Here is a 27,227-nt window from a genome sequence, read left to right as displayed (position 1 = left end):
CAGGTTCTTATTAGTTCAGATTAGAAGAATTCCCCACCACTTAAAAGAATGTCTTCATGCTTCTTCATACAGGAAGCATTTTATAAACTGAGCCCCACTAATTATGTAAAATAATGGGTCACTGTGACACTTTCACACCTCCATGTCGCATATTTTAGCTTTGTCTGTCTTATGATTTTACTCTAGTCTCTCCTTCCCCTATTCCTGTGACTTTAACATGGCTGAACTGAATTCTTAAGTTTATAATTCCTACAGTCATAGCACTGACTCATGGGGGACTATGGTCATTGGTCCAGGAAGGGAAGAGAAGGGAGTAAACAAGACTATGTAAACTGGCTGAGTTTTAGTACAAACGCTTGCGTTACACTGAGGCAGTGCTGAGCTATACTTACCTATGGTCTTCTGGAGTGACAGCCTCACTGCTCGGTGCTACTGATGCAGCTCCAGATCCCACTAACATTGGCTGGGTTAAAAGAAAACAAAATAGGGCTGGTGAGATGGCTCAGTGGATAAGAGCACCCAACTGCTCTTCCAAAGGTCCAGAGTTCAAATCCCAGCAACCACATGGTGGCTAACAACCATCCGTAACGAGATCTGGCGCCCTCTTCTGGAGTGTCTGAAGACAGCTACAGTGTACTTACATATAATAAATAAATAAATCTTAAAAAAAAAAAAAAAGAAAAGAAAACAAAATAGGAATGACATTTTACCCTAAAAATGATGAAATTCTAGCATAAATGACAAAAATAGTCTACCTTAAAAATTACAGTATTCTACTCTAAAATGCCATGGAAGAAAAAACCCACCACTGGATTTAATGAGAATTTAAATGAACAGAAAAATACCAAATGTCAACACTGAAAAGCATACTCTGTTTCTTATAAAAAGAATACAGTATTAAAAATTTTAATAGCCAGAAATAGAAATTAAAACTTTGGTAGTTTCCAATTATTTCAAAAATGTAAATATGTCTGTAACTTAATGTAAATAAAACTCTCATTTTCAAAGACACAACGGTAAGCTGTGTGGAAACTTCCACTTGCTTGCACCCCTTGCTCACTCTTTCTTACCCGTCTCCCACATGACCCTCCCTCCTAGCTAGAGCCATGAGGATCTCCCCTCCATATTAAAAATAATGCTCTTCTGTCACCCGTGCTTGGAGTGACAGTGAAAAGAAGGATAAGCCCCTGGCAATCCTGAGGTCATCAGGATGGTTGGAATTCATCACTTTTGACTATTTTAGATAAACATCTGAACAGAAATAACTAATCAAAGAAGTTCTAACACTGTAAAAACAAATACCTTCATATTTGCTCATAAAACTCAGTTAAGAGATACAATTTCTAAGTGTGTCCTAGCTATATACAAGTCATTAACTTTCTTTCCTGTATGTGCATGAGTTCCACAAAAAGCACATTGTATGGTTTTTGTGGGTGCCCTGGCACATGTGTGTGCACTGGGAACTGCCTACAATTAAGTTTCAGGGAACCAGCCGCACCTGGCTGTTTATTACAGGTGCTAAAGAGCCAGGACACAGACCGACCATCTGACCCACAGCCTTCCTGCCTACTGTTCTACTGTCCCCTCATGTGGCCTCGCACGTCTTCCTGCACAAGAATCTAGAAAATAAAGAGCAATGAAGACTTAAAGGAGAAACTCAGTATTTTTAAAGTCATTTTACAAGATGCTTCAAATGTTCCCAGAGCAGTTTCTTTCTCACTAACACTCAAGACAGAGACTGGAGTCACTGCAGAAGGTACCCTTACCTTTGAATCTTTTGGCTTCTTTTTCTTGCCTTTGTTTTTTACCTTGATACAACCAAACTAAAAAGATGAAAAAAAAAAAATCAACGAATCCTCATATAGTAGAATCATAAATTGCAACAAAAACAGCCACTTCCATTTTCCTTGACTAGTCATATATTAAGTATATAGTGTTTAGCAAAAGCAGTCAGTCACACAGTGAGCACACTCCTACAAGTACCACTAAGAGCTTAATGACACCTCATGTTACAAGTAAAATAAAACTGCCCCAACATTTTAACCTCGACTTCTACAGGGCTTATGTTATTTCAGATAAATAATCCGACTTTTAGGTAATTCTGGTGTGCACGACAACAGTATTTCACAGACACTGCTTTCACTAATAAGTAAACCAGACATCCTGTTTGTGGTCAGACACTGGACAAAAGCAACCAATGAGCCGGGCGGTGGTGGCGCACACCTTTAATCCCAGCACGCGGGAGGCAGAGGCAGGTTGATTCCTGAGTTTGAGGCCAGCCTGGTCTACAGAGTGAGTTCCAGGACAGACAGGGATACACAGAGAAACACTGTCTAGAACCCCATACCCACCCCACCACCCGCAAAAGAAAAAAAAAAATCACACAAAAAACAGCAAATGAAGAGATTCACCTTCTCACAAGGTTTGCTCACTGTTTATCCACACTCGGCCTGACATATGTACTAGAAGTTTAAGACACGTTTCAAGGACAGATCATCCTCAGGCTGGCAAACATGCCTGCTTCTTTCTCTTCATGCTGTCAACTGAAGAGCTCCTAACCTGCTGGAGAGCATGAAGAGCCACAGACCACTCTGCAGCTCTCAGTTAAACCAGCAGGGGCTCCTTTGACAACAACACATCATCTTTCTTGACTCAAGAATTCTTCCTTTTCTCTTCCTAAAACGAACGTTTATTAACAGGCATCATGTAGCCTTGCCTGGCACTGAACTCACTAGGTAGCTGAGGATGCTTTTGAATATCTGGTCCTGTTTCTACTTCCTGAGTGGTGGAAATAAAGGCCTGTGCCACCGTGCAGTTATGCACTGCCAAGGATGCAACTTAGGGCTTTGTGCACTCTGGGTACCTCAGCAACTCTGCACCACCGCATTCCCAGTCCCTCCGATGGTAAGGCTTCTGTCTCAGTCTAGCATGTGACCTGTGAAGCAGTAAGCCCTGGCCTGGCTTTCCCTCTGCGCCTCTGTCTAACATAAAACCACCAAGGATTCAAGGACTTACCGGCATTTCATCGCTGTCTTGCTTCCTTAGTACAGTGCATCGGCTGTCTGCAGGAAGAAAAGGAGTCTCTGTGAGGTGACTCAATCCCCTGTGCTTTTGTATCACCTACTAAAGCCTTATGAAGCCACTCTGGACTGTCAGCTAGCCTGTGCCCTTTCTCCTCCTGGCTCTGACAATTCAGTTTAAATCCCTGACTAAAGGAGAAGTCAATGGAGAAGCACCCAGTGTCAACCCAGGCCAGCATCCTCAGTGCCATCCTGGCAAGGAGGTGGTGACACGGAGGAGTCAGTGCCAACGGACGATTCCATGATCTACTGCACCCTCCCCAAATCCCTGTAACTCATGTAACTCAACGATGCCACAGTGAAATAAAGCAGCAATGAAAGTGAAGGACTAATGAAGTCCTTGGGAAGAAGCCTGAGGAGGGCTGGGGAGGCTCTAAAAAAGCAGGGCATGTAGGTTAGGCTTGAAGTGAACAGGCAACAAGTGCTGGCCAGACAAACAGCACATGCTGCAAGGGTACCAGGGCAGTGCTACAAGGTCAGACCTCTTACTGTGCCTTTAACATGCCAAACAGCACACAGACTGAGGTTAAGAGAAAGGGGAGAAGGAAGCAGTTAGCATAGGATGATCTGAAGTACAAAAGAACCACACAGATCAAATCAGTCCATTACAATGGTGAAGAAAATCCAAGAGAAGCTAACTTAACCAGGTGCTGTTTGGCCTATCTGACCTCTGGCATTTCCTCCCACCCCATTCTCTCAGTTCCACACAGGCACTTCCATATCTGCATCCCAATTCCTCAGATTTCCTCTCAGAGAAAGAATCAAAGGCTGGGACCTTTCTTTCAAGTCCTCCTCATTCTTCACCTCTGATCATCAAAAGACTCTCAACCACTCCCCACCCTCCCCTCCCCTCCCCTCCCCCACCCCAACAAGAAAACCCAAACTTTTAGACATAAGAACAGGATTACTTTGTCATTGCATCTTGAGACATACTACACTGCTAACTGTGCTTCACATACCCATTATATCAAAGAACTCGTCTAAGGCACTGTGCAAGGCCGGGAACTTGTCCCTGTTCTCTTCCAGGAGCCATATTAAACAGCGAGCTTCCATTGCCAATGCTGGCTCAAAGAAGTAATCAAGCTGCTTTCCTTCCATAGAGCCCAGTTTGTGGCCGTATTTCTCATCCCAGAGGACAGTCACAACGTGGAAATCAAGCTCCTTGAGAGATGCTCCGTACCGAGTGAAAAAGGGCCCTATGGCGTCCAAGCCTGCAACACAACAAAGCCCAAATCACAGGAGCCAAAGTATTTACCTCAGCAAAATCTCCAACCACCACATCTTTTTTTTTTTTTTAAAGATTTATTTATTTATTATATGTAAGTACACTGTAGTTGTCTTCAGACATTCCAGAAGAGGGCGCCAGATCTCGTTGCGGATGGTTGTGAGCCACCATGTGGTTGCTGGGATTTGAACTCTGGATCTTCGGAAGAGCAGTCGGGTGCTCTTACCCACTGAGCCATCTCACCAGCCCCCAACCACCACATCTTTTGGAAATAATTCTATTTATAGTCTGCGTATATTTTCAGTGAAAATGTTTAAATAATACATTAGTCAAAAATATAGTGCATTTCATAAACAAGATTTAACATTGAGGTAACAATTATAATAATTCTAGTGGTTCCATTATTAAATTCCCTTTAAAACATAACATTATTTTCCACTAATTCTTGACTTTTGTTTCTGATTGTATTCCTTTTTTTTTTTTTTTAACAATGTTTCAATGTCTTCCTATATGCATTCCATACCAGCCAGACATCGGCAATGTATAAATCTTTCCAAATGCCTTGAAAAGAACTATGCTAGACAGACGCCTCCTCAAACATCTACAAGAGTTGTTTCTTATCTTCCCAGGGTGGTGCAACCCCACAGACCCCTACTAACAACCTCCAAAGTTGCCTTTCCACCATGCCTCACAGGCACCCTAGGTGTCAAGTCAGCAAGAGATCACTCCTGGATAGCTGATTCCTCCAGACAAAATTCTTAGCTTGTAGAAGTCACAAGGTATGAGAAATCTGCATCTTTTCACACAAGAATCCATGGCAACATAATCTACACCTTCAATGAAGTTTAAGAGACCTGGCTGTGAAGAGATGCACTCCTGTTCCCTAGGTGGTCCTGACCACAGTGTGCGCCACGAGGAATGTAAGCAAACAGTAAAAAGTTTCTAATGTTAATTTTCTCTCTCTCGAAAATCTGTTTCTTTCTCCCTCTTTTATATTGATCAAACACACTGGCTTCTAAATTAAACACACACACACACACACACACACACACACACACACGAGTGATTCCACTCTACAGACTTTTGTAAGAAGGAACTAAAGTCCCATGAATTGAAAATTATTTCCTTTATTAAATAAATGTGTTTTAATTCAGGTTAGAATAAAAGCCTAGTTAAACAGTGAGTATGCATACATACTTACTGTCTTCAGAGTGAACATGAACTACATCAAAAGGCCCTAAACCATCCTGCTGGTGAGGAACTGCAAGCATCAACTGATGCATTTACTAATGCAGACAGTGCTGGGTGTCCTCTAGCCCCCAGAGCACAACTCAGTAAGCCTACTTCTCCAGCTTGAGTCTACCCTCTATAGCAAAAAAACCTAAGCATTAACTTTTTAATTTGCTTATCTGATAGACAATCTTATCATTTACGAGTAACTGGTAAGACCTATGCAGACCCAGGTGTGTTGCTCTCTTAACTCTGCCAAGCTCGCTGCCTTCTTATGTCATCAGCCACCAAAAGCCTGGGCTGATTGGAGAGGCGCTGTTCCTCTTCTGTGGCTTTCCCTCCTAGTCTTTATCAACAGTTGCTAACTGAGGCACACACTGTGCCAGGCCAGCTGCCATTCCAGGCATCATCACAATACTGCCTCGTAAGTGCCACGGGCACCCACCCTCACCCAGTGTCACAACCATGGCATCCCCAGTCCTTGCAGGCCTTCGACACAGAGCTTGCGTGTAAGAAGTTTTCTTAATCTTTCCTTCCCCCAGTCAAATCAGCAAAATCAGAACAAAAGCATTTGCAATAATCCTGCCATTTGTAACAGCTAAGTACCAGGGTACTTGACAGCTAGCCTCACCTACTGGTCCCTTTAAACAGTTATCAACAGAATACAGACTTTCTGGTTTTGTTTCTTCACACAAGCACCTGCAGCCAATGCACTTAGAGCAGGCAGCACAAGTGTACAGCTACTTCTGACTTAGTTTACACACACGCAGGTAGCTCAGCACAGTTAGGTCTGAACTTCTTACAGACTGGCCTTTCCTGTGTTTTCATCTTTTGAACGTGTCTTATAACCTATCTATAGTGTAACCTAATTATAATCTATCCTAGCGTAGCCTAAAAACCACCTGTGTAGAAAGAGAGTATCTTTAACCATACAAAAACGTAGCGATGCATTTAAGCCATCACAAAAAAATAAAACAGCAAAGTAAAAAGGGCTCAGATGCCTGTATTTGCCCTTCCTTCCAAACACGACTGCTCTAGAACTTAAAGGAACCTACCAAAACTATTCAGTCTCTGGATCCAGGGAGCCAACTTGGGGTCTAACTCTTTAAGCTCACTCAAAACATGCAGAAATATCCGTGTCTTTACTCTGTTCTTCTCTTGGATCAAGTGACCGATGACATAGTCCACTGCTTCATGGACAAAATTTTTGCTAGAAAAGCATGTTGTGTAGTCTTCCGTGCTCAGAACCTTCCAAGAGAGCAGCTCTTTGAGAAGCGTGGATGTATTCAATACAACAGATTTAATCTTGTCAGCGTTCTGCTTTATGCACTGCAGGATTCTGTCGTCAAGAAACTGACAACTCTGAGCACCGTCGGAGGTTTCTGAGAAAAGGGAGAAAGGGGAAAACGGGGTAAGCTAGGACTAATCTGCAATTATACAAACTTGGAAGGAGATAATGTAGCATGCACAGTAACATAAACATAGCTGCTTTCTGTTTTTATATTATATTTATATTCTACAGGGGAGAACATGAACACAGTTCCCCACTACACGCTTTTGGGGAAATTGCAGGGTTCAGCACATCTAGAGTGTAGTGAGTCAGCCTTGCCAAGGAAAACCATGTCGGTGACCATGGCATCTCCCCTGCCAAGTTCTATATGACTCTGGTTTGACTTACACAAACCACTCAGGAGATTTTAAATTTGGAATATGCACATTTAATAGTTACCTTGAAAAGGCCAGAAAGTTCAAAAATTGAGAAAAAAGCTATTTGGGAAGCTAGGGCAGGAAGATCACAAGCTTGAGGCTCACTCTATCAGGGCCAACCTGAGCAACTGAGTGAAAGGCCCCCGAAGACAAGTAGGAGAGCTGGGCCAACTCCACTCACTGCACTGGCCAGTTCACGGGTTCAATACACACCCCAAGCCCCACAGCAAGTACTTTACCACCTGTTTTTCAGATCACTTTTATAAGAGAATTTAAAACTATATCTAAAACCCTTTTTTCCTCTAAAATAAGCTTTCTTCTCCCAAATATTCTTTCATAGTCTCACCAACTAAACTTTAGATGCATTCTTAGTTTGGAAGTATGCAAAGGTAATACATTTGCTGAAAAAAAATTCAATATGAAAGAATTTTGATTTACTTAAGACATTTCTCAAATACTAGGCAGATGGAAACAACTAAACAGCAAATGGGAAATATTTCATCTAAGGGACATGCAATAGAAAAGGGGCAAACGTTATTTTAACCCAAAGCTGGCAGGTTCACAGTCTAAAACTCTGACTTTTAATAAACCGACTGTCAGAACTGAACTCTGCTTCACATTATTGCAGATCACTTCAATGCTCGTTCAGAGCACTGGAACATAGATCCATTAACACGCCTTACAGCGCCCTGTCAGGTAAGCTGCCGTCACTGGAGAAGAGGTTTGCCTGGAGCAAACTCCCAGGGGGTTTGTATTTGAGGAAGAGTTCTCCATACCAACCTACTTGTCTCAGAATAACAGAGGGCTCTTTATGGTTTTAGGTTTTGGGGGACAGAGCCTTGTTATGTGTTACAAGATAACCTCAAAGCCATGGCAACCTCCTGCCTTAGCTTCGTACATGTAGGGTTAATAACCTCATTTAGGCTAGTAGAAGGTAGTATTAAGAATGTGACAAAAATCTGATTTTTAGGTATTCAAATAGTAACTAAAAGTGATATTTGATCTAGTAACAACTAGTATGAAGCCATCTAAACTGAATCTGCATATCTGCACTTTAAAACAGGTATACTGTTTCACAGTCTGCACTTTCACATACCTTCTGGCTCTTCATTTTTAGGTGGATTGCTTTCTCTTAAGTCCTCTTCCATTCTTTCTTGTGCTAACTTTTTTGCCTCTTGTTTTTGGATCTTTCTCTTCAATTTTTTGTCTTCTTTCAGTCTTAACTTCTCTAGGCTGATGGACAGTGGCAATTAGTGACAATGTACCTTTGTGTTAAGCCTAATACACTATTTTCTTTGTCTGGTATAGAAATATTCTCCAAATAAATTAACACGTTTTAATAATTAGAATCTGTTCTATAACTTCTGTTCAACCCAAAATGCATTGATCTATAACACCAATTCAGTCAAAATAAGGAACTTATTTTATGAAAACAGCACTTCAATATCAAGTGACATCTAACTAAGGGTGCCATCCTTAAAAGCATATGGACCCTAAGTCCGGGTACACAGACTACAGCACAGTCATTGGGAAAGCAAGAGTCTGCACAAGCACGTGTAACTTCCCATCTCAACGCCAGGTCGTCTCCTGGGAGACCAGTCATGCCCCACAGCCTGGTAAGCTGGTTGATGTGGTTACACTGAAAATACTCCAGCAAGGAACCCTGTTCACCTTTTCTTGTGCTTTCTCCTGGTCACAAATGATACTAACAAAAGAAAGAAGAATCACCCTTTAGAGTGAAAAGAAGCAGGACCAGAAAGAAAAAGAAAAAAAGGATTGGAATTATTTGGACTGAATAAAGATGCAGAGGTGAGTGATTTTGACAATATATTGAGAATGTCAAGGTAAGAACTAGTTATTGGTTCAAAATGTTTGCTGAAAAGATGAAAAAAAAATTGAGATGCTTTGAAATTAAAGGTAAAATGCCCAAGAATGAAATAGACCACTTCTTCCGAAGTACCAAATCTGTTTACCAAACATTATAACATGAAATGTCGTTAATTTCAAGCATCAATCACTAACTGATTCTGGTTCAAGTTTAGCCTAGTTCTTTTAGTTTAAGAATACATAAAATCATTTTCAAATATTTGTTTTGTACACACTGTAAAAAACAGCATAATTTAGAAGCTTACATTTAATATAATTATATTCTACAAGACACCATAAAACTACTGCTTGATGCTCAAAGTCTTACCTGGAACATTTCTGTTTCAGAACAGGTCTTGAAGGAACCTTTTCTTTTATGACCTTGTGTTCAAACTTAAAATAAAACAAAGACAGCTAAGGTTTTTCTTATCCTTCCATGATACAAAACACAAAGCACAGGTAATAAGGACTTCAGCAGCGCCCTCGCCACTGCTCACTGACAGAACAGTAGAGAGGCTCTCTCACCACACATAAGCCCAGGAAGCCTTAACAAAGTCATTTACTGAGAAGAGGAACAGGACAGGAGACACTTTAGGAAGAAGTTTTTAAAAGTTACAAGCAAGAAGAAAACCCAATAAGCTCTGAGTGTTATTACACCTACTCACTGCTGTTACCCCTCAAAGTTCAAAAGCCCCATCCCCACCAATACCCAAAAGTTTGATGGCCTTAGATCAAAGAGCAAAACCAATATAACTAGAATATAAACCACTCCTCCTAGTATCACTGACCGAGCAAGCCTCAGTGCAATTCACACTGTGACATCCTTGCCTTCTCAAAGACAGGACCCACACAACACTAAGTCCACACACGTAAGCCAGGTCTTATCAGTTTTATGAAACAATCTTTACTAGACACTTACTTCACATTTAACTTGACCTCCACTGCTGTAGATGATAATCTTAGAAATGATTCCCTCACAATCGGGAGTGAGACAGATTCCTTGTAGAAAATCCTTTTTGATTAAAAAGAAAAAGCTTATGTTTTCAGTAGATAAACATATACATGTACTCCATTATATTCCCAAAGACTTGTTAAAATAGGATACAGCCTCCTTTAGTAAGCTCTGAAGTTCCCATACAAAGAATATACAGTGAGTGTGCTTTGGTTTGTGAAAGCAAAGTGAGCTCACACGGCGTGAACCGTGTCTAAGCAGCAGCTCCATCCCTTTAGGGACTGGCCATCGGACTTCCCTTCTGAGACAGGAATATGCTCCATAAAAGGCCACTGTTCAACTTGCTTTCAGAAACAGAGAATGTGGCACACAGAACAGAGCTGCCATCGCTCAACCCTGATCAACAACTGAAAACTTTATAGCATCCAATAAGAGACTAAATTTCTCATCACAAGACATAGTAAGGGACCACTCGAGGGAAGGCCATTTAGACTCCATGGCTTCTGAGTCACAGCATCCTTCCCCTAGTTACACAGGAACTGTTTCACCTAACTTGAGTAATTCCTACTGGTAAGTTATAATAAGCTTTTCCCCCAAACGAGAGATTTGAAAAGATTTCCCTAAGTCCGTAGATTATACAGACCAGATGGATAACTTATTAACGCAAATTAGACCAAAAACTTATAGCTTCTTTCATGTGTTCTCAGTAATTGCAGACACCCCCGCATGAGAAACAGCAGTATACATTTTAAATGTTGAGACTTTGTTCATTTAAACTGTCTGCTGACGGACAATCTTCAGAGAACTAATACTGTGAGCACAACCTAAGATACGACGAGGAAAGCGAGCGCTGAGACACTGGCCTTGGATCACAATGGTAATTGCCTTTACAGTCGCAGGAAACATAAACACGCTGCTTTCCCGCCTTGTTATTACTCCTCTGTAAAACCTAACAATCCTGGGTGCACTGCACTGGATGCACACTTCCTAAAGACACAAGTATAATGCAAAAATCTAACCTTTATGCCTTACCTTGTCAATTTTATCATTAAAAGTTGTTGTTTTTAACTTTTTCCAGCAGTTCATATGAAATTCTACTTTACAGTATTGGCAGCAGCTAATTCGTATAAAACCCTAGGGTTCAAAGATATATATATACATTTAAAAAATGTCTATACAATACATTCACAATAGCATCCACGGAAATCACTAAAAGTCTTATATTCACTGACAGACATAACGAGACATACTATTTCCATACGTGGTGATACACTGCTACTGCCCAATGCCTGGCTGTGCTGTCAGAGAACTTGACTTTCACTGCTACAGCAGGAAGGTGGCTGTCCTTCCTAATACACTAAACGTTGGATAAACATCATTTCCTCTGACCTACAGCTTCTACCTCCTCTTCTTCCTCCTCCTCCTCTTTAGATTTATTTATTTTATGAATGTGAGTACACTGTTTATCTCTTCAGACACAGCAGGAGACACATCAGACCCCATTACAGATGGTTGTGAGCCACTTTGTAGGTACTGGGAATTGAACTCAGGACCTGTGGAAGAGCAGTCAGTGCTCTTAACTACTGAGCCATCTCTCCAGCTCTAGCTACTATGCTCTTAAGTAAACTAATAAGTCATTCAGTTACATAGCAGATTTGCCCTCAGTAATTATCTACAAGATAATTCAGGCTTCAATGACCTTGAAATTTTCATATTTAAATTTTGCAACATATTTAAAATGTGACAAATCAGAGGAAACAATCATTTTGTTTCCTATGTTTCAGTGCTAGAGGACAAAATGGAGCCAGCTAGCCAGCTTTCTCAGGTCACCAAACAACTGACATCATTGCTTTGGTTCCTCTGGTTTCCATGTATGGCAACAAAGAGCTACAGGGGAATGGGAGGAAAGGGGACATAAAGTGCTGCCAAGCTAGAGAACCTGCAAGCCTCCACGCAGAGAACCATTCTGAATTCACTTAGAGATACTTTTGGAAAATAGTAAATTCATTATTTACCTTAAAGTCTGGATCAGTTAGGTAAATCTGAATTTTAGAATATCCACGGCACTTCTGATAGCAACAAACAGCATCTGGCACTGGGGGAAACTTGCATTCTTCAACAAACTTCTCTAACATCACCTATATAACAAAATAAAGAAAAGTGATTAAATACTGGTCCGACACTAGTGTATCAACAAATCTGCCTGTAATTTCTCCTGCCATCAAATATGGACAGTCTAAGAACAAACCATACATTTTTGTTAAGTCTTTTCTTTAAAAGGGCAATACACGTTTAGGAGGGGGGAGTTATCTTCAGCATCTAATCTCCTTCAGGATTGAAAGGACTTACGAAAGGCAGAGCACCCTCAGGACGGCCCTCTGCACATCACTTCATCAGAATCCACTCTCCGAGTGCACCCTCTGAACCCCTTTGCACTGTACTTATTCATCCTTGTACTGAAGCCCCACGACACCCATGCCATGTTTGCAGTACTGGTCTGTTTAAGTCACCCCGATGTCTTATTCCAGGCTTGTATGAATATTTAGCAATCCTTGGCTTTGTTCTTCACTAACAGCTTTGCTGGCTATAACTACTACACCAGACAATTCGCACAAGCACACAGTAATGTGTTCACATTTATGTGTTTACCTTATGTTTTCAAGGCACATCTTCCTTGTGACATTGTGCCAGTACCTTTTATTTATCTGTTCACCATGTGACACACTACAGTCATTTCTCCCTTCAGCCTATTTTAATAATTTTTAAAAACCCATCTCTGCTTTTATGTTACGTGACTGTGTACATAAACCATGTGTGTACCTGGTGCCACACAGCTCGGAAGAGATCATTAGGTTTCTGGAACTGGAGGTAAGAATGGTTGTATATTATCATGTGGGGGCTAAAAAATGGACTTGAATCCTACAAAAAGCAACAAGTGCTCTTACCCAGTGGGCCATGGCTCCAGGTCACACCCCCTTCAAGCTGTTATAGACCATGCTGGTCTGGTTACTCAGACATTCAGTTCTTCTGAGAACATGCTTTCCACTGTACATACTGAGATACAAAATAGCTATATCACTCAGTACTGTAACTTAGCTACCTAAGGAATTGACAGGCTATTTCTGTACAGCAAATTTACTGTTTTACATTAGAACCTGCAATGCATCAAGGCCCTGCTCTACCTATATCCTTGTTACAGCCTAATAGGGGCAAAGTGTTTGCTCTGGCTTTCATTTGTATTTCCCTGAAACTGACAGTGTGCTAACTGGTCACATTTATAGTTTCTGGGCAGAAATGTCTCTTAAAATCCTATCAACTTCTTAATTATCTTCTTATTGGAGTTTTAAAAGTTAATCGTGATTCACCCACAGTCAAGTTCTAAGCATCAGAGTACCAAATATTAAGTAATGCCCTCACTCACCAAACGCACATGGGATTTAGACTTTCTGGATCCAGTAATGAATCCTTATGGCCCTCGACATGACATTGATCTCATTTTCTATATAGCAGCTATAATGGAATTCCACTGCCATAATGACACCTAGGTACAGCCAATATACACTGCTTCACTGTGTCTAACTCTGCTGCTTCCTTGTGCTTAACCTTGTGATAATCACCCGAACCCCCACCCTTTATCTCCCTCATGTGTGAACAGATATGATCATGATCTACTACTTACAGGACCGCCTTAAGGAAACCTGACATAAGCAAAAGGCAGGAGACTAGCACCCAGGAACACCCAGGGCATTCAGAGAGGCATGCACAGAGCGCTGCTACCTCTGTCCTCTAGCCCCAAGTCTTCATGCAGAGAGGCTCTCAAGCCAGAATGGAATACTTGAACAAATAAAGTTACCTTGACTTTTTCTGGCTTAGATTCTTCAATAATCACATTACTTGTGGGCCAAGTTAGAATTCCAGGGAGACGACTAATTAAAGTCTTTGCTTTTTCAAAGTGATTAAGAGCTTCAAGAAATCTAAAGACATAATTGGGAAGAAAGAAGATATTAAAGATGTGGCATAATATTTTATTCCACAGTAATTCACCAAGACTTCAAGACTGCTGAAAAGACCACATATGATAAATCGATAGACATAAATATCCAATGTAATGTATTTTCTTTTTAAGTAACTAAGATATTATTGCTACTTGTTACAGAAATGTAAACGAAGCACATTTCTGTCTAGAATCTCCTACATCCCTGATCCCAATCAGACAGTAACTAGAAACTAAAAGAACTTACTTTAGTCTCAAAGATCTGCAAAGAAGCCAGGCATGGTGACGCACGCCTTTTTTCCCAGCACTTGGGAGGCAAAGGCAGGCAGATTTCTGAGTTCGAGGCCAGCCTGGTCTACAGAGTGAGTTCCAGGACAGCCAGGGCTATACAGAGAAACCCTGTCTCAGAAAACCAAAACAAAAATCTTCAAAAAAGGTGTAGACACACACTATGTTAGAGAACCTAAAATCATAAAAGTTCTTCTAAAAAGTAGAAAAAGATTTAAGGTTAATCAAGTCCTATATGATATTCGATTATCAAGAATTTTTCTTCTGTAAAATCATCTAAAATAATTCAAGGGTCCAAACAGACTTGTCTTAAATCCTAAGCCAGTATCATGTCTCCTCAGGTCACACAGCCCATTTAGGGAGGCAAGACTGAGAAGCAGGAAACACTTCCAGAACAACAAAGTAAACTAGAGCAAGTGTTTCAACCACAGAGAGGTTTAGAGACTAGGCTCGTAGCTGAACTTGCAATCTATGAACATGTGAATTCCTCGGGTCCTATGCACTTTGAGGAGGCAGCTTCTAAAGCAAATCACAGCCATGAGAACAAGCCATACCTAAGACAGACAGACAGACATCACAGCAAAGGATCTGCTGCGCTAACATGAAACCCTGAGTTCAGATTCCTAGCACAAGTCTGTAACCCCTGTGTTACAGAGGGGGAAGGGAGTGGAGGGAGTCTGTAGACCCTGGGGCTGACTGGCCAGGCCAGGTTAGCAAGCTCCAGGTTCACTGGCAGACTGTCTCAGATACTGAAGTGGAAGGGCCAGAGAGACTGATGGCTTGGAGGATAAAGGCACCTAAAACAAAGCCTGGTGACTGGAGCCTTACACCTGGAACTGTAAAAAGTTGTACCCTGAGGTCACATGAGGTGTTATAACACACACAGTCTATACATACACACAATAATAATTAATTAAAGATATATGGTAGAGCTGGGTGTGGTGACGTATGCCTTTAATCCCAGCAGGATTATCTCTGAGTTCAAAGCTTGCCTGATTTACATATCAAGTTCTAGGACAATACATTTAGACCCTAAAAACCTATATAAAAAAAGGAGGCATGTGTGTGTGTGTGTGTGTGTGTGTGTGTGTGTGTGTATGTGTGTAGAGATAGTGGTTAAGAACATTTGTTGCTCTTGCAAGCACCACAGTTCAGTTCCCAGTATCCAAGTAGCAGCTCACAACCAACTCCAGTTGCAGAGGATCTGACGCCCTCTTCTGGTCTCCTCAGCACAGCATGCATGAGGTGCACTGAATCACAAGCAGGCAAAACATCCATACACATAAAATAAATACATCTTTAGCCAAGTGTGATGGTGCACACATTTAAATCGTAGCACTCGAGAGACAGAGGAAGGCATAGCTCTTTGAATTCCAGGCCAGGTAGAGTTAAATAGGGAAACCATGTTTCAAAACAACAACAAGTACTAGTGGGAGAAGCGAGGAAGCACTTCTCTCTCGCCTACATGCATGCTCAGCACGGTACCCAACCATTGCCTGGGCAGAATGAAAGAATCACCACAGAGACCACCTTGGTGCTCCCCATGGCTTCTACTGACCTGTTCTTTTTCAAATACACTTTTCCTATTCCACAGTAGGCCAAGCAGTCGAGCCCCTCATTGGGATAGTGTTCGATAATCCTCTTAAACTGGTTTTCGGCTTCAGACAGCTCCTTCAAAAGCAGAAAGAACAGTCATAGGAGAGAAAAGCTGAAACAGACTATCTTAAGGTTGATTCTTGTCTAATATTTAGAAAAATACCTATGTATCAAAAAGTTCTATTGCAAATTTTGTCTTTTTTATTTCACTTTCTTGTAACTTATATGTGTCACTCATGGAAACTCAAGGGAAACAACAAAAGCAATCCTACTGAAAACAGACTGCCAATGGACAAACATTACTGACACTCACAGGTCTATTTTCAATACAGTAGCTGTGAATTCATGGTGTAAGGACGGCTGATTTGGGTACAAAGACAGCACAACATATAATGCAGTAAGTGTCGTTGCTCTGGAAGAGCTGCCATTCCAATGACTTTGGCATGACACTTTACAGGTTGAGAAAAGAGCTTGTGTTAGCCGGGCGTGGTGGTGCATGCCTTTAATCCCAGCACTTGGGAGGCAGAGGCAGGCGGATTTCTGAGTTCGAGGCCAGCCTGGTCTACAAAGTGAGTTCCAGGACAGCCGGGGCTATACAGAGAAAAACCCTGTCTCGGAAAAAAAAAAAAAAAAAAAAAGAGCTTGTGTTAAACACTGTTGCATTATAAAAACTTAACAGAACTAAAGAGAATATTATTACATCTTCAACAAGAGGCATCTCTGTGCTTCAGATAAATTCTACTAAAAAATAAAAAAGACTCATAGTTGTGTAAAGTAACAGCAAGCACACTGTGATGGAAGAGAAAGTGAGGGCAAATGGGGCTCTGGACGCTCTGAGGCCTATTCCAAAGGAGGCTTCTAAGGCGGGCTGCACATAGGCTTCTTGGGAGCTCCTCTGCAGGGCAGTTTCCAGGAGGAGCTATGAATAAGTGTGTGCAGTACAAACAACATACACTGCATACGTGCTAGTCTGCTGAAAAGCTTTTCAATGTGTTAAGTTCTAGTATAATTTTTTCATTAGTTTCACTATTTCTACAGTAACTCACAGATGCAACTTCAGCTTTGAAGTCTTGATTCCTACTATCTATTAGTGGAATCAAGACAGGAGTGCATGGGAGGCAAGCCTGCTGCTGTGTTAACAAGAAAACGATCCCAGGCATCATGAACCCTTGGGAAATGAATCATGGATTTTGATTTTAATTAAGTGGTAATGTTAGCTTTTATGTAACTAGGGAAACTTAGGGCCCAGGTTGGCAGGAAGGGTATATTACATGGACCCATCACTCAGTCAGCGGATCATTTTCATGTTTGATTTTTCTAATAAAACATCACACTACAATACTAACAACTTCCCCAGGCCCTTTCTACTTTCTTTTTGGTTTTTCGAGACAGAGTTTCTCTGTGTAGCCCTCGCTGTCCTGGAACTCACTCTGTAGACCAGGCTGGCCTCAAACTCAGAGATCCACCTGCCTCTGCCTCCCGAGTGCTGGGATCATAGATGCACACTACACCCCGGGTCACTGCACACAGTGATTACTGTCTGTGGTCTGGAGATGTCTGGGGGACTTACTAGTAATGTCCCACTGCTTACAGAACATACAGAACAGACTCACAATCATGTTTTGCTCCAACTAGCCCTTTCCCTTGACAATACATTTTTGAAATCTACTTCGTCTGTGTGTAAAATGCAGACTCCTAGAAATTGCTAAGTATAGCTTTTCTCTACTAGGAAAGCAAAGAAAATGTTCTTTTCTTCTTTGAAGACTGGGTCTTGGTCCAGGCTGATGTCAAATTTATGACTCTCCTGGTTTTGTTTCCGAACTGGGATTATAGCCGTGAATCACCACCCTGTCAAACAACTCTAAAGCAATTCACCCATCAACTTACGCTGGTGTTTAGAAGCAGGAAGGAGGAGGAGAGCAAGCTTGAAACCAAAGCAGGCAGACAGCAAGACCGTGTTCAAGGCCCACAACACCCCCGCAAAAAACTAAGTTAAACTCAGCTATTTTAGTCTTTCAAGAAAGAAATGAGCCAAAATAAGAGGACAATTTCAAAACACCTTCCACATCCAATATTGTATTTCAGTCGTTTATCTCTGTTAACAGTTTACCTCTGGTCGTCCTATTCCAAGGAGAGAAACGGCAAGTCCATAGACTACTAATACATAATTAATCATGGCCAGGTTCAATTGCTGTCAATAAAAACACACCAGTTAACAACCCGAACACAAGCCTGTCCTCTCAGCATCTCAATAACGTCCTAGCTACACAAGCGTAGAGTAACATCTTACTAACAGAACAGATGGAGTAGAATTTACCACTCAGATTCAGGGGCTCAGAGTGTCATGGGGCACAATGCAGAATGGACTAGGAAGGCTGCATTCTTTTCCACATAATAGGGTCTGGAGACAGACTGAGGTGTCTGCTCTTATGATCGTGCTTTAGATTGACAGGAGTCCAAATCCTGAACTTGGCAAAGATCAGGGGTTATAAGAGACCTAAACCATGGCAAAGGAGTGAGCACCCACGTGGACCACACACATTTGGGAGCACTACTTGCCTCCCACACCAGAGGAGTCACCTGATCTCTCAGATTTAGGGTATACTATACAAGTTAACCCATCGGAGATACAGCACTGTTACTAAAGTAACAGCACTGTTACTAAAGAAGTTACAGTCCTAGGCAGGAGAGATACTCAGCAGTTAGGAACAATGGATGCTCTACCAGAGGACCCAGGTCAATTCCCAGCATCTACTTGGCAGCTCACAAATGTCTAAGAGTTCTGCTCCAGGGATCTGACAACTTCATATAGACATACATATAACACCAATGTACATAAACAGGAAGTTACAGTCAACCAAGCTTACCTTTATTTTCTGAGGGTCTAAACCATTGAGCAGCTCTGTAAAGGCCTGGGCAGCGCTGCGGCAGCGCTGCTCTAACAGGGCCGTGTACCCATCCTGAATCAAGCTCCTAAGCATTTTCATGATGTTAGCAAAATCCTATGGGAAAAATTCATGAGTCCAAACCTGTATCTTGTTATTTTAAAACTTAAGACAATAAGTTGATCAGTAATAAGAAATTTTTCAAAAAATGAATTATATTTATTTATTTTGTATGTAGGTGGGCGCAACTGTCATTATAGGAATATAGAGGTTAAAAAAGAAACCTTGTAGGAGTTACTTCTCTATACACTGAGCTATCCCACTGGTATGATCAGTAACATTTTACAAGTGACAGTCAAATACTAAAATGCCCCTGTATCATAAAATTCCTTTCGCAGCAACATAGTTTTAAAAGGTGCTGTGTCAGCACATTACCCTGATCTGTCAGCTGAAATGGGTTGTGGTCATGACAAAAAAGGGTGGCTTATTTTAATAGATCTTGTTTATTTTTCCAGGCCCAGCACCGTATTTTGAAGTTTTAATAACATTCCAAGACCACCGCTTCCACAGGTGAGTTTTGTAGTTGGGACTAAAACAATTAGGACACATTGAGATCAAGCAATCAAGCAATTTCTCTCAGATTTTTAACAACAGTCACCCTGACCTGAAACAAACCTTTATTATAAGCAAAAGGTGGCTGTTCCAAGTTTTAACTCCAGTCCTGATTAACATGTACCAGACAAATGTAACCAGACAAAACTATTAGGATACAGATCAGTACATTGAACTCAAAAGGAAAAACAAAAAACTAGAATTAAAGGTACCACTGAAGCACCTTTGTACATCTTGTAATCTGATGATATACATGCAGGTTATCATTTAAGTTTATATTTTAATTGTATGGCTATTAAATAGCCATGGGTATAAGTTACACAATTCCATATGGATGGGAGGAGTTAGGACTACAGGAAGCCATGCATGTATGAGTTAGTCAGTGGGAGAGAAAAACAAGATTTTTAATGTGAGGTTACAAACAAATATCGAAAAGATCTCATACCATCAGGGAGGCTATAGTGACACACAAGTTTCCTGGTAATTTCTACCCAATACATCAAGTGTAAGAGAATGTGCTCTTGAAATATCCCAGGAAAAGAACAGCTTTTGTATAAACTTGATGTTTGCTACAGTATTTATGACACAATGTAAAACCATATTTAAGATATGAACTTAACAGTATAAAGTATAGTGTTCTCCCAAAAATATCCTTCATCTGCTTTGTAGGAATTGATCCAATTTTAATTGCTCTGTTACTCGAGGAAAGAGACCAGTAGAGCAAGACCATTTTGTTGGAAATCATTTCCCTCAATACAACCCAACTTAGATTCACTAGACTAGAAATTTCCAATGAGCAGGCTGCAAACCTTCTTACCATGGACCCAAATTTCTTTTGTTTTTGTTTTTGTTTTTTTTTTTTTTTGGTTTTTTGAGACAGGGTTTGTCTGTATAGCCCTGGCTGTCCTGGAACTCACTTTGTAGACCAGGCTGGCCTCGAACTCAGAAATCCGCCTGCCTCTGCCTCCCAAGTGCTGGGATTAAAGGCGAGCGCCACCACCGACCGGCTGACCCAAATTTCTTATCATAGAGAAGAGCTCTACTACAAGCATGCTGAATGAACAAACTAGACCTCAGTATCTATAGTGAATATTTAAAGAATCTTTATATTTTCAAAAGTTATTGCCTGTTTCAATTCCTCCATGGTTTTTAGACTCAGTAAGGTCAATTAGCATATAACTGAAATCTGTTAGAAGTTCTAAACTTGCCTTATATGCAAACAATTAGAAACTGTTTTTGGTCATTTCTAAGATTTGTTATGTAGTTCTAAAATAACCAATTTTCTTTTTTTTTAAATTATTTATTATATGTAAGTACACTGTAGCTATCTTCAGACACTTTTTCTTCTCTCTCCAGGCCTGCTCACTTTGGCCCAAACATACATACATACATACATACATTAATTAATTATATGGAAGTACACTATAGCTGTCTTCAGACACCCCAGAAGAGGGCTTCAGATCTCATTATGGATGGGATTTGAACTCAGGACCTTCAGAAGAGCAGTCAGTGCTCTATATGCTGAGCCATCTCTCCACCCCTAAAATAACCAATTTTTAACTGACTGACATACTGAGAAAAAATAGCCTTAGCTCCTTTAAAATGCCATTTAGAAAAACTTATTTTTCTTGTTCACTTTACATCCTACTTACTGCCTACTTTGATTACTATATAACATAAAAGAATTTGTATACAAAGTTTACTTTGTTTAGAGGACATTTATCTGACTCATGTTAAATCATTCAGAAGAGGTGAACAAAATGAAACTAATCAATTATCTATCTTACCAAATACTTAAAAAAAATTGAAGCTAATATTATTAAATCTTGGGAAAACAACTTGTTCTTTCTGCAGAAAGAGCCTTCTTCTCTCTTACCTGGTGTGCAGCTCTGGAAGATTTTGAAAACTGTTTCTCCAAAATGCTTTTCAAATCTACTTGTAAACTCACTTCTGAATTAGAACTGAAGGAGGAAAAAAGCAAGAACTATAAAACAATGTCAAAATAAAGCCTTTCTACTCACAAAAAGAAACAAGTGCATTCACGTCAGTCACTTCAAACACTGAGTAAACAGGGAAGGAAATCACCCCATTTTCTCAACAAAAATATTCAACATGCTGGTTCCTCCCCGAATTTAAGTATAAATCCAAGGCAGCCGCCATCTCCCCCAAACTGTGATTGTAAATTCAAGGCAGTCACCATTAATTCCTTAGAAAATTAGAGAAGAACCAACCTGGGCTTTTCTGATTCATTGTTTCGTGATTTTTGTTTTCCTTTGTGTCTTGGAGGCTGACCTGTGAACATAAAAGTATTTGTTCCTGAAACCTGTACATAAATCCTCCAAGACTACGAGTGATAAACGTGTATATTAACTGGACTGCAAGAAAAGCACACATAAACGGGAATAAGTTTGTGAATACAACTTTAAGTCAGGACAAGCTGGTGACGGTGCAGGGCTGTAAGGATATTATTAAAATTAGGATGGCTAATCTCAGGTCTATAGAAAAGAGACATAGGCAACAGTTCCTGTTCTCAGGCAGTTTACAACTAGGCTGGAAGAAACACAAATAGCTTTAGTAATTGTATTACCAAAATACAATTTAATAAAAAGACACCAAGTTGCCACTGACATATAAGCTCCCCTCTACATCCTCTACCAGGGAGAAAAAATCACATCAGCTGGAACATACTGGAAAAGCTGTTTGGTTTCAAGATTAATTGGGATTTTGAAAACTTACTCAAATCAAGATTGGCATTCATTTCAGAAATACTAGTTAGCGATGCTACCCAAAGCCTCCAGGAGTGCAGAAATGGGCTGTAAAGGTGGATGTTAGGGGCAGGAAGAAGAAAGGTGCTGCTTCTTCAGGGGGTCAGAAAAGTCACATTTTCACAGCTGTGTTTGTTAGAAGACAGTATGGCAAGAGGGACAGGGTGTACGTGACAGAAGGTGGAGAGATGGCAACAGACACGACCAGATATAGACAACTGTGATGTCTTCAAACATAAAAACCTTCTGGAAAAGCAGAATTCTGGTTTGATTTCTTTTGTTTGTTTGTTTGTTTGTTTTTAATGCTTAGGTTTATTTCTTTCTTATTCATGTGCGTTTTGCCTACACATGGACCTAGTGCCAGTGGTTGTTAGAAGATGTTGACATTTCCGGGAATGGAATTACCAATGGTTATGGGTGCTGGGAACTTGATCTCTGCTGTACAGGCATGGACAAAGCTATAAAAGTGTAATTCTGCGGCCTCAAGTTCTTTCTCTGAATATAAATGCCGATGGATGAACAAGATTTAAATTATTTACACATGCTACATAATAATAACTTATTATAACTTTTAAAGTGTTGTCCTTAAGGTGTTTTACATACTGTTAGATTGCATTAGGTATTGAACTCCCAAGCCTGTATTTAACACGTTAACCATATGGACACTGCTAGCACTAAGTGAGGAGATATATAGAAATGGAGCCCAAGAGAAGATAGAACTGCAGGCAGGAAAGACAAATGGATGACAGAAGCCAGCCAAACCACTGAAAAGAAAAATCAACCAACAAGGGAAAGAAAAGGGAATGATGGGATGTCGATAATGTCAAGGCCAACAATCTTGCGTCAAGAACCCTAAAAGGAACACCAGGAAAGCTTGAGGTAAGTGACTCTTGTGTCATCGTGAGTTCTCTGTGTTCTCAAATTCAGTTGTAAAAAGCAGAGATGTGGACATTCTGATTTAGGAAGATTTCTGTCAAAATATGATACAAAGGGAGATCCAGGAACACACGAAGAGTGCACGCCCACATCTCATCTGCAGATGAGCACAGACACACAGCTGATGCGCACACACCTGAACCAAGTCAAGTTTCATCTGAAAGTGAAAGTACCGGCATGCTCTGCATGCCCTGCTCTGTGCAAGTAAAGTGCTGAAAACTGAGTGTAGGAAGGCTGACCCTTCCAGATATTGATCAGGCCACAGGTGACATCATACCTCGGGGTGCCCTGGATAGATGCCTTCCCCCTTTACCATGTGAGCACACAACAAGAACACAGCCATCTAAAACAATGAAAAGTGCTTCATTAGACACTGAATCTGCCAGAACCAGGGCACTGGGCTTCTCCTGTACAGAAATAAACTACCCAGTTTGTGGAATTTTTGTCACATCCCTTCAAATGAACAAACATGTTCTTGACAACGTAAAATCATCCCTAAACTGAGCCGGAAGTAGTTAAATGTTCCAACATGAGAAAAGCAAACAGTATTTTTATATAGAAAAGACAAATCAAAGCCTGGTGAGGTGGCTCACAACCATAACCCTAGCGTGTAAGAGGGTGAGACAACCTCGGTTTCTATGTTTCAAAAACTTAACAGCCGGTCCTGTGGTATTAAACTTTCTGAGGGAGATCAATTAAGGAAAAAATACTACAGGGACTCTTGTAATTAGACGAGACACTAATAAAATTCTCAACAGTAAGAGACAGAGCTCAAACGACAAGCAATGCATCTTATCTTTGCATTAAATTTACTGGATTTATAAATTAAACTTATTAAAAGTATGAACAGCCAGAACTCATTTGAAATAAGTATCTAATGTGTTCTTTTTGTTAGTGGGTTCATACGTGTGTGGAGTCCAGCAGTCAACTCTGGTTGTCTTCTTCAATCATGTTCCACCATCATTTGAGACAGAATGGTCTCTCACCAAACCTGGACCTTGTAGACCCAGCTGAACTGGCTAACCAGTGAAGTGCTGTCTCTGCCCCCCAGCCCAAGTGGCAGTACTATAAGCATGTGCCACTATGTCTGGCTTTCAGACAGGTGCTTGGGAGCAGACTCAGGTCCTTAAAGCTTATGCAAGAACCACCTTAACAATTTTACGGTTGACTTTGGCTGTCAACCTGACTGGATCTGGGCTCAACTTGGAGACAAGCCATTAGGGATAGTCATAAAAGACTTTGTTGATCAGATTATGTAAAGTGAGAAGACCCGTTGTAAACGTGGGCATCCCCTTCCCATGGCAGCCAAAAATAAATAAATAAATAAATAAATAAATAAATAAATACAAAGAACCCAGGAAAAAAGCTGTTATTTTTGTTTGCTTGTTTGTTTTTTCTGCTTGCTTCCCGCCAAACTGGCAAATTGTAGTATCTCACTGTTGCCACCAATGCTAATACTAGTACTGTTCACTAACATGAGAACACAGCTTCTTCAGCAATCCTACAGGCCTTCATCTGTAGACAGAGTACTGAGGCCCTCAGCCCTGTGGACTGAGCACTACTGGGCTCTTAGCCTCCCCGTTGTGCGGACAGATGTTGGGTATCCAGACTGTGTCATGTGACTCGCTGTAATAAACCCTGTGGCATTTGTTCTTTCCACAGGTTCTGCTCCTCTAGGGAACTGTGTATTCCACTGAGCATCTTCCTAGCCCTCAATGTTGTCTGTTCTTTTTTTTTTAATTAAAAAAAGATTCATTTATTTTATGTATATGAATATATGTCTATGCATACATTCATGCTGCACATGTCTGTGCACCATATCTGAGTACCTAGTGCCTGACCATGGCCAGAGAAAGATGTGGTCCCCTGGAACTGAATTCACTGAAGGGAGCTGGGAACCAAATCTGAGTGCTCCCCAAGAACAAGAAGTGCTCTTGACTTGCTCATGGCCCCCTCCATGCTTTCCTGAAACTGTCACAAAGTCCCCAGGGTGGCAGAATGGGGACCCAAAGAAAAGTCTCTGTCACCATGAGTAATCCCCTAGAGGAGCTCTGGGCTCCAGCCGTGTGTTCTCTCTCAGTGCTTCCTGGTCTGCGATATGAGCTTTTATACACACTTCTGATGTCACCACCATCTACAGCTCTCAGCACACCTAAGCCAACACTGGCCTCTAGCTTTATGACCCTTCAGAATCTCGAGCAAACAGGCAGGTCTTTTACCTTATCACTAACCCAAGTCAGGTATTTCACTGGAGTGGTGAAAAGGTGACTAAAAGCATGTTGCTACTTTTTATATTAAATATTACTATAAGTATCACCATGTAGAAGAACTACAATAAAACCAACTGAAGCTTGCACAAACTTTCAAGCAGAGGATTGGATGGCAACAACGAGTAAAAGACTACTCACTTGGAGGTGGCAGAAATTCAGGATGACAGTCACAATCGTCCCCCTTCAAAGCCTCATCTGCCACCTGCCCGTGAAAATAAAACTAGTGAGGTTTTTAAAGTCAATACAGCCAAAGAATCAGCAATCACATAGAATTTAACTAGAATATGATAGGATTCAATCAAGACCTAAAAAACACAGCTGGTTATGACTCCTAACTGTACAAACAAGCAAACATAATGATAACTAACAATGAGGACCCAAGAGAAATGGCAAACTCTAGAACGACAATCCTCTGTCTGACACTTGGCGGTGCCTGATGTAGAGGTTGTTGAATAATACCTATGTGCTTCTCCAGCACACAGTTATTCACATCAGAGGTGTGTATAACTGGAATGAAACTTTCTGGGCATTTTCTGTATTATCTACAAAATGAGTGTATATATATATATATATAGGATTTAGAAAAATTCCCTTTTCTACCTATCACCACCCAACATCAACTATACCCCCATTTCCTTCCAAATGTGGAAGTCAAACATACATATATTCAGCTTTGTATGCTACAAGTCTGAGAACGCTCAGACACACGTATCTGAGACATCCGATCAAAGTCGGGCTAGAGGAATACTTATGATACTTGGAAAAACCCCAAAACATTAAACATAGATACGTGCTGAACACAGGCTAAGCATGGCTGCCAAGGGTAACAAAATGACTGAAATACCTTGGGCTCCCAACAACAGCAATTGGGTGGTGGTTGGCAGAACACCAAGTAACCATTACCCCACAGACAGAGATCAGGAAAGGAAAACCTGCATCACTGAGAAGGAGCAATAGAGACCTAGCTACTACACTATACTGTTGCTTGTCCCCAAGAGACTGGCTGAGAGACAGAAACAGAGGACATACAGACACAAGTAAGTGGCAAAATAGTATTTGGAAAATTATTTTTAAAACAAATAACAGTGACTTCAAGGTAAATCCTGTAAAACTTAAACATTAACTTTATGTAGTTTATGAGATGGCCAGGTTGCCTGATGTGGGAGAATTATTTTCTCGATATCAATAAAAAAAAAAAAAAAAAGTCACATATGAGCAAAACATCTACCACCGAAGCATCACTGAGACCAGCGATCCTACTCACACTGGAAATGATCAGTTCTTAGCTAAGCTTACCTTTTGATTCTGATTGCCACCATTTGCCATTTTGTACTTAGTTTTTCTGAAACCTCTTTCTGTTTCCACAAAGTTAAGTGATGTTCTAAAAGCAGGTGCTGATGAGTTTCTAGGTATGTAAGCCCTGGAGGTGACAAACAACAACGAGCCGTCATGTCGCGCCTACACTGCCACAGCTGCAAGGGCTTCTTCACAGGCTGCAGCACTCAGCTCCAGGTTCTTGACAGCCAAGTGTCACAGTCTGAAAACACTTCCACGCCTGCGGCAGGTTTTACACATTCGCAGTGCTAGGAGACGCTTGCACTAGGAGGTTCTTCACCTAAAGCGAAGGGTGGTGCAGCACAACTGTTTCTGACTCCAGTGACAAAGTAACTACAGCTTCCTGTTTTAACAGCTTTGGTATCCAATGCCTCTAAACAAAGTCTCAGAAAAAACTTCATCTGTTTTAATTTTTATTACATTTCTGATTATGTTTAAATTTTCAAACAGTATCATATTCTTTCCCCTCCCCAATCTATTTTAACT

General features: G+C 40.8%; 1 protein-coding gene across 8 annotated transcripts in view; it reads right to left on the bottom strand.

The window, feature by feature from the left end:
• Ttc3 (tetratricopeptide repeat domain 3) overlaps positions 1-27,227 on the bottom strand; it is a 101,445-nt gene that overhangs the window by 34,768 nt on the left and 39,450 nt on the right. For all 8 annotated transcript variants that reach the window (XM_029470721.2, XM_029470716.2, XM_029470720.2 and 5 more), the window contains 18 exons: positions 26,703-26,826; positions 25,545-25,608; positions 21,667-21,727; positions 21,312-21,396; positions 18,806-18,940; positions 18,049-18,129; positions 15,901-16,013; positions 13,914-14,034; positions 12,076-12,198; positions 11,093-11,194; positions 10,028-10,120; positions 9,437-9,501; positions 8,339-8,475; positions 6,591-6,917; positions 4,040-4,291; positions 3,016-3,062; positions 1,767-1,823; positions 393-463 (listed from right to left, as the gene is read on the bottom strand). In XM_029470721.2, the coding sequence (XP_029326581.1) occupies positions 393-463; positions 1,767-1,823; positions 3,016-3,062; positions 4,040-4,291; positions 6,591-6,917; positions 8,339-8,475; positions 9,437-9,501; positions 10,028-10,120; positions 11,093-11,194; positions 12,076-12,198; positions 13,914-14,034; positions 15,901-16,013; positions 18,049-18,129; positions 18,806-18,940; positions 21,312-21,396; positions 21,667-21,727; positions 25,545-25,608; positions 26,703-26,826 (2,058 nt within the window). The remainder of the gene's footprint in view (positions 1-392; positions 464-1,766; positions 1,824-3,015; positions 3,063-4,039; positions 4,292-6,590; positions 6,918-8,338; positions 8,476-9,436; positions 9,502-10,027; positions 10,121-11,092; positions 11,195-12,075; positions 12,199-13,913; positions 14,035-15,900; positions 16,014-18,048; positions 18,130-18,805; positions 18,941-21,311; positions 21,397-21,666; positions 21,728-25,544; positions 25,609-26,702; positions 26,827-27,227) is intronic.

This window comes from Mus caroli, unplaced genomic scaffold, assembly GCF_978045245.1.
Source record: "Mus caroli unplaced genomic scaffold, Mus_caroli_1 scaffold_17, whole genome shotgun sequence".
NCBI lineage: Eukaryota > Metazoa > Chordata > Mammalia > Rodentia > Muridae > Mus > Mus caroli.
This window is presented reverse-complemented; position numbering and strand designations above follow the sequence as displayed.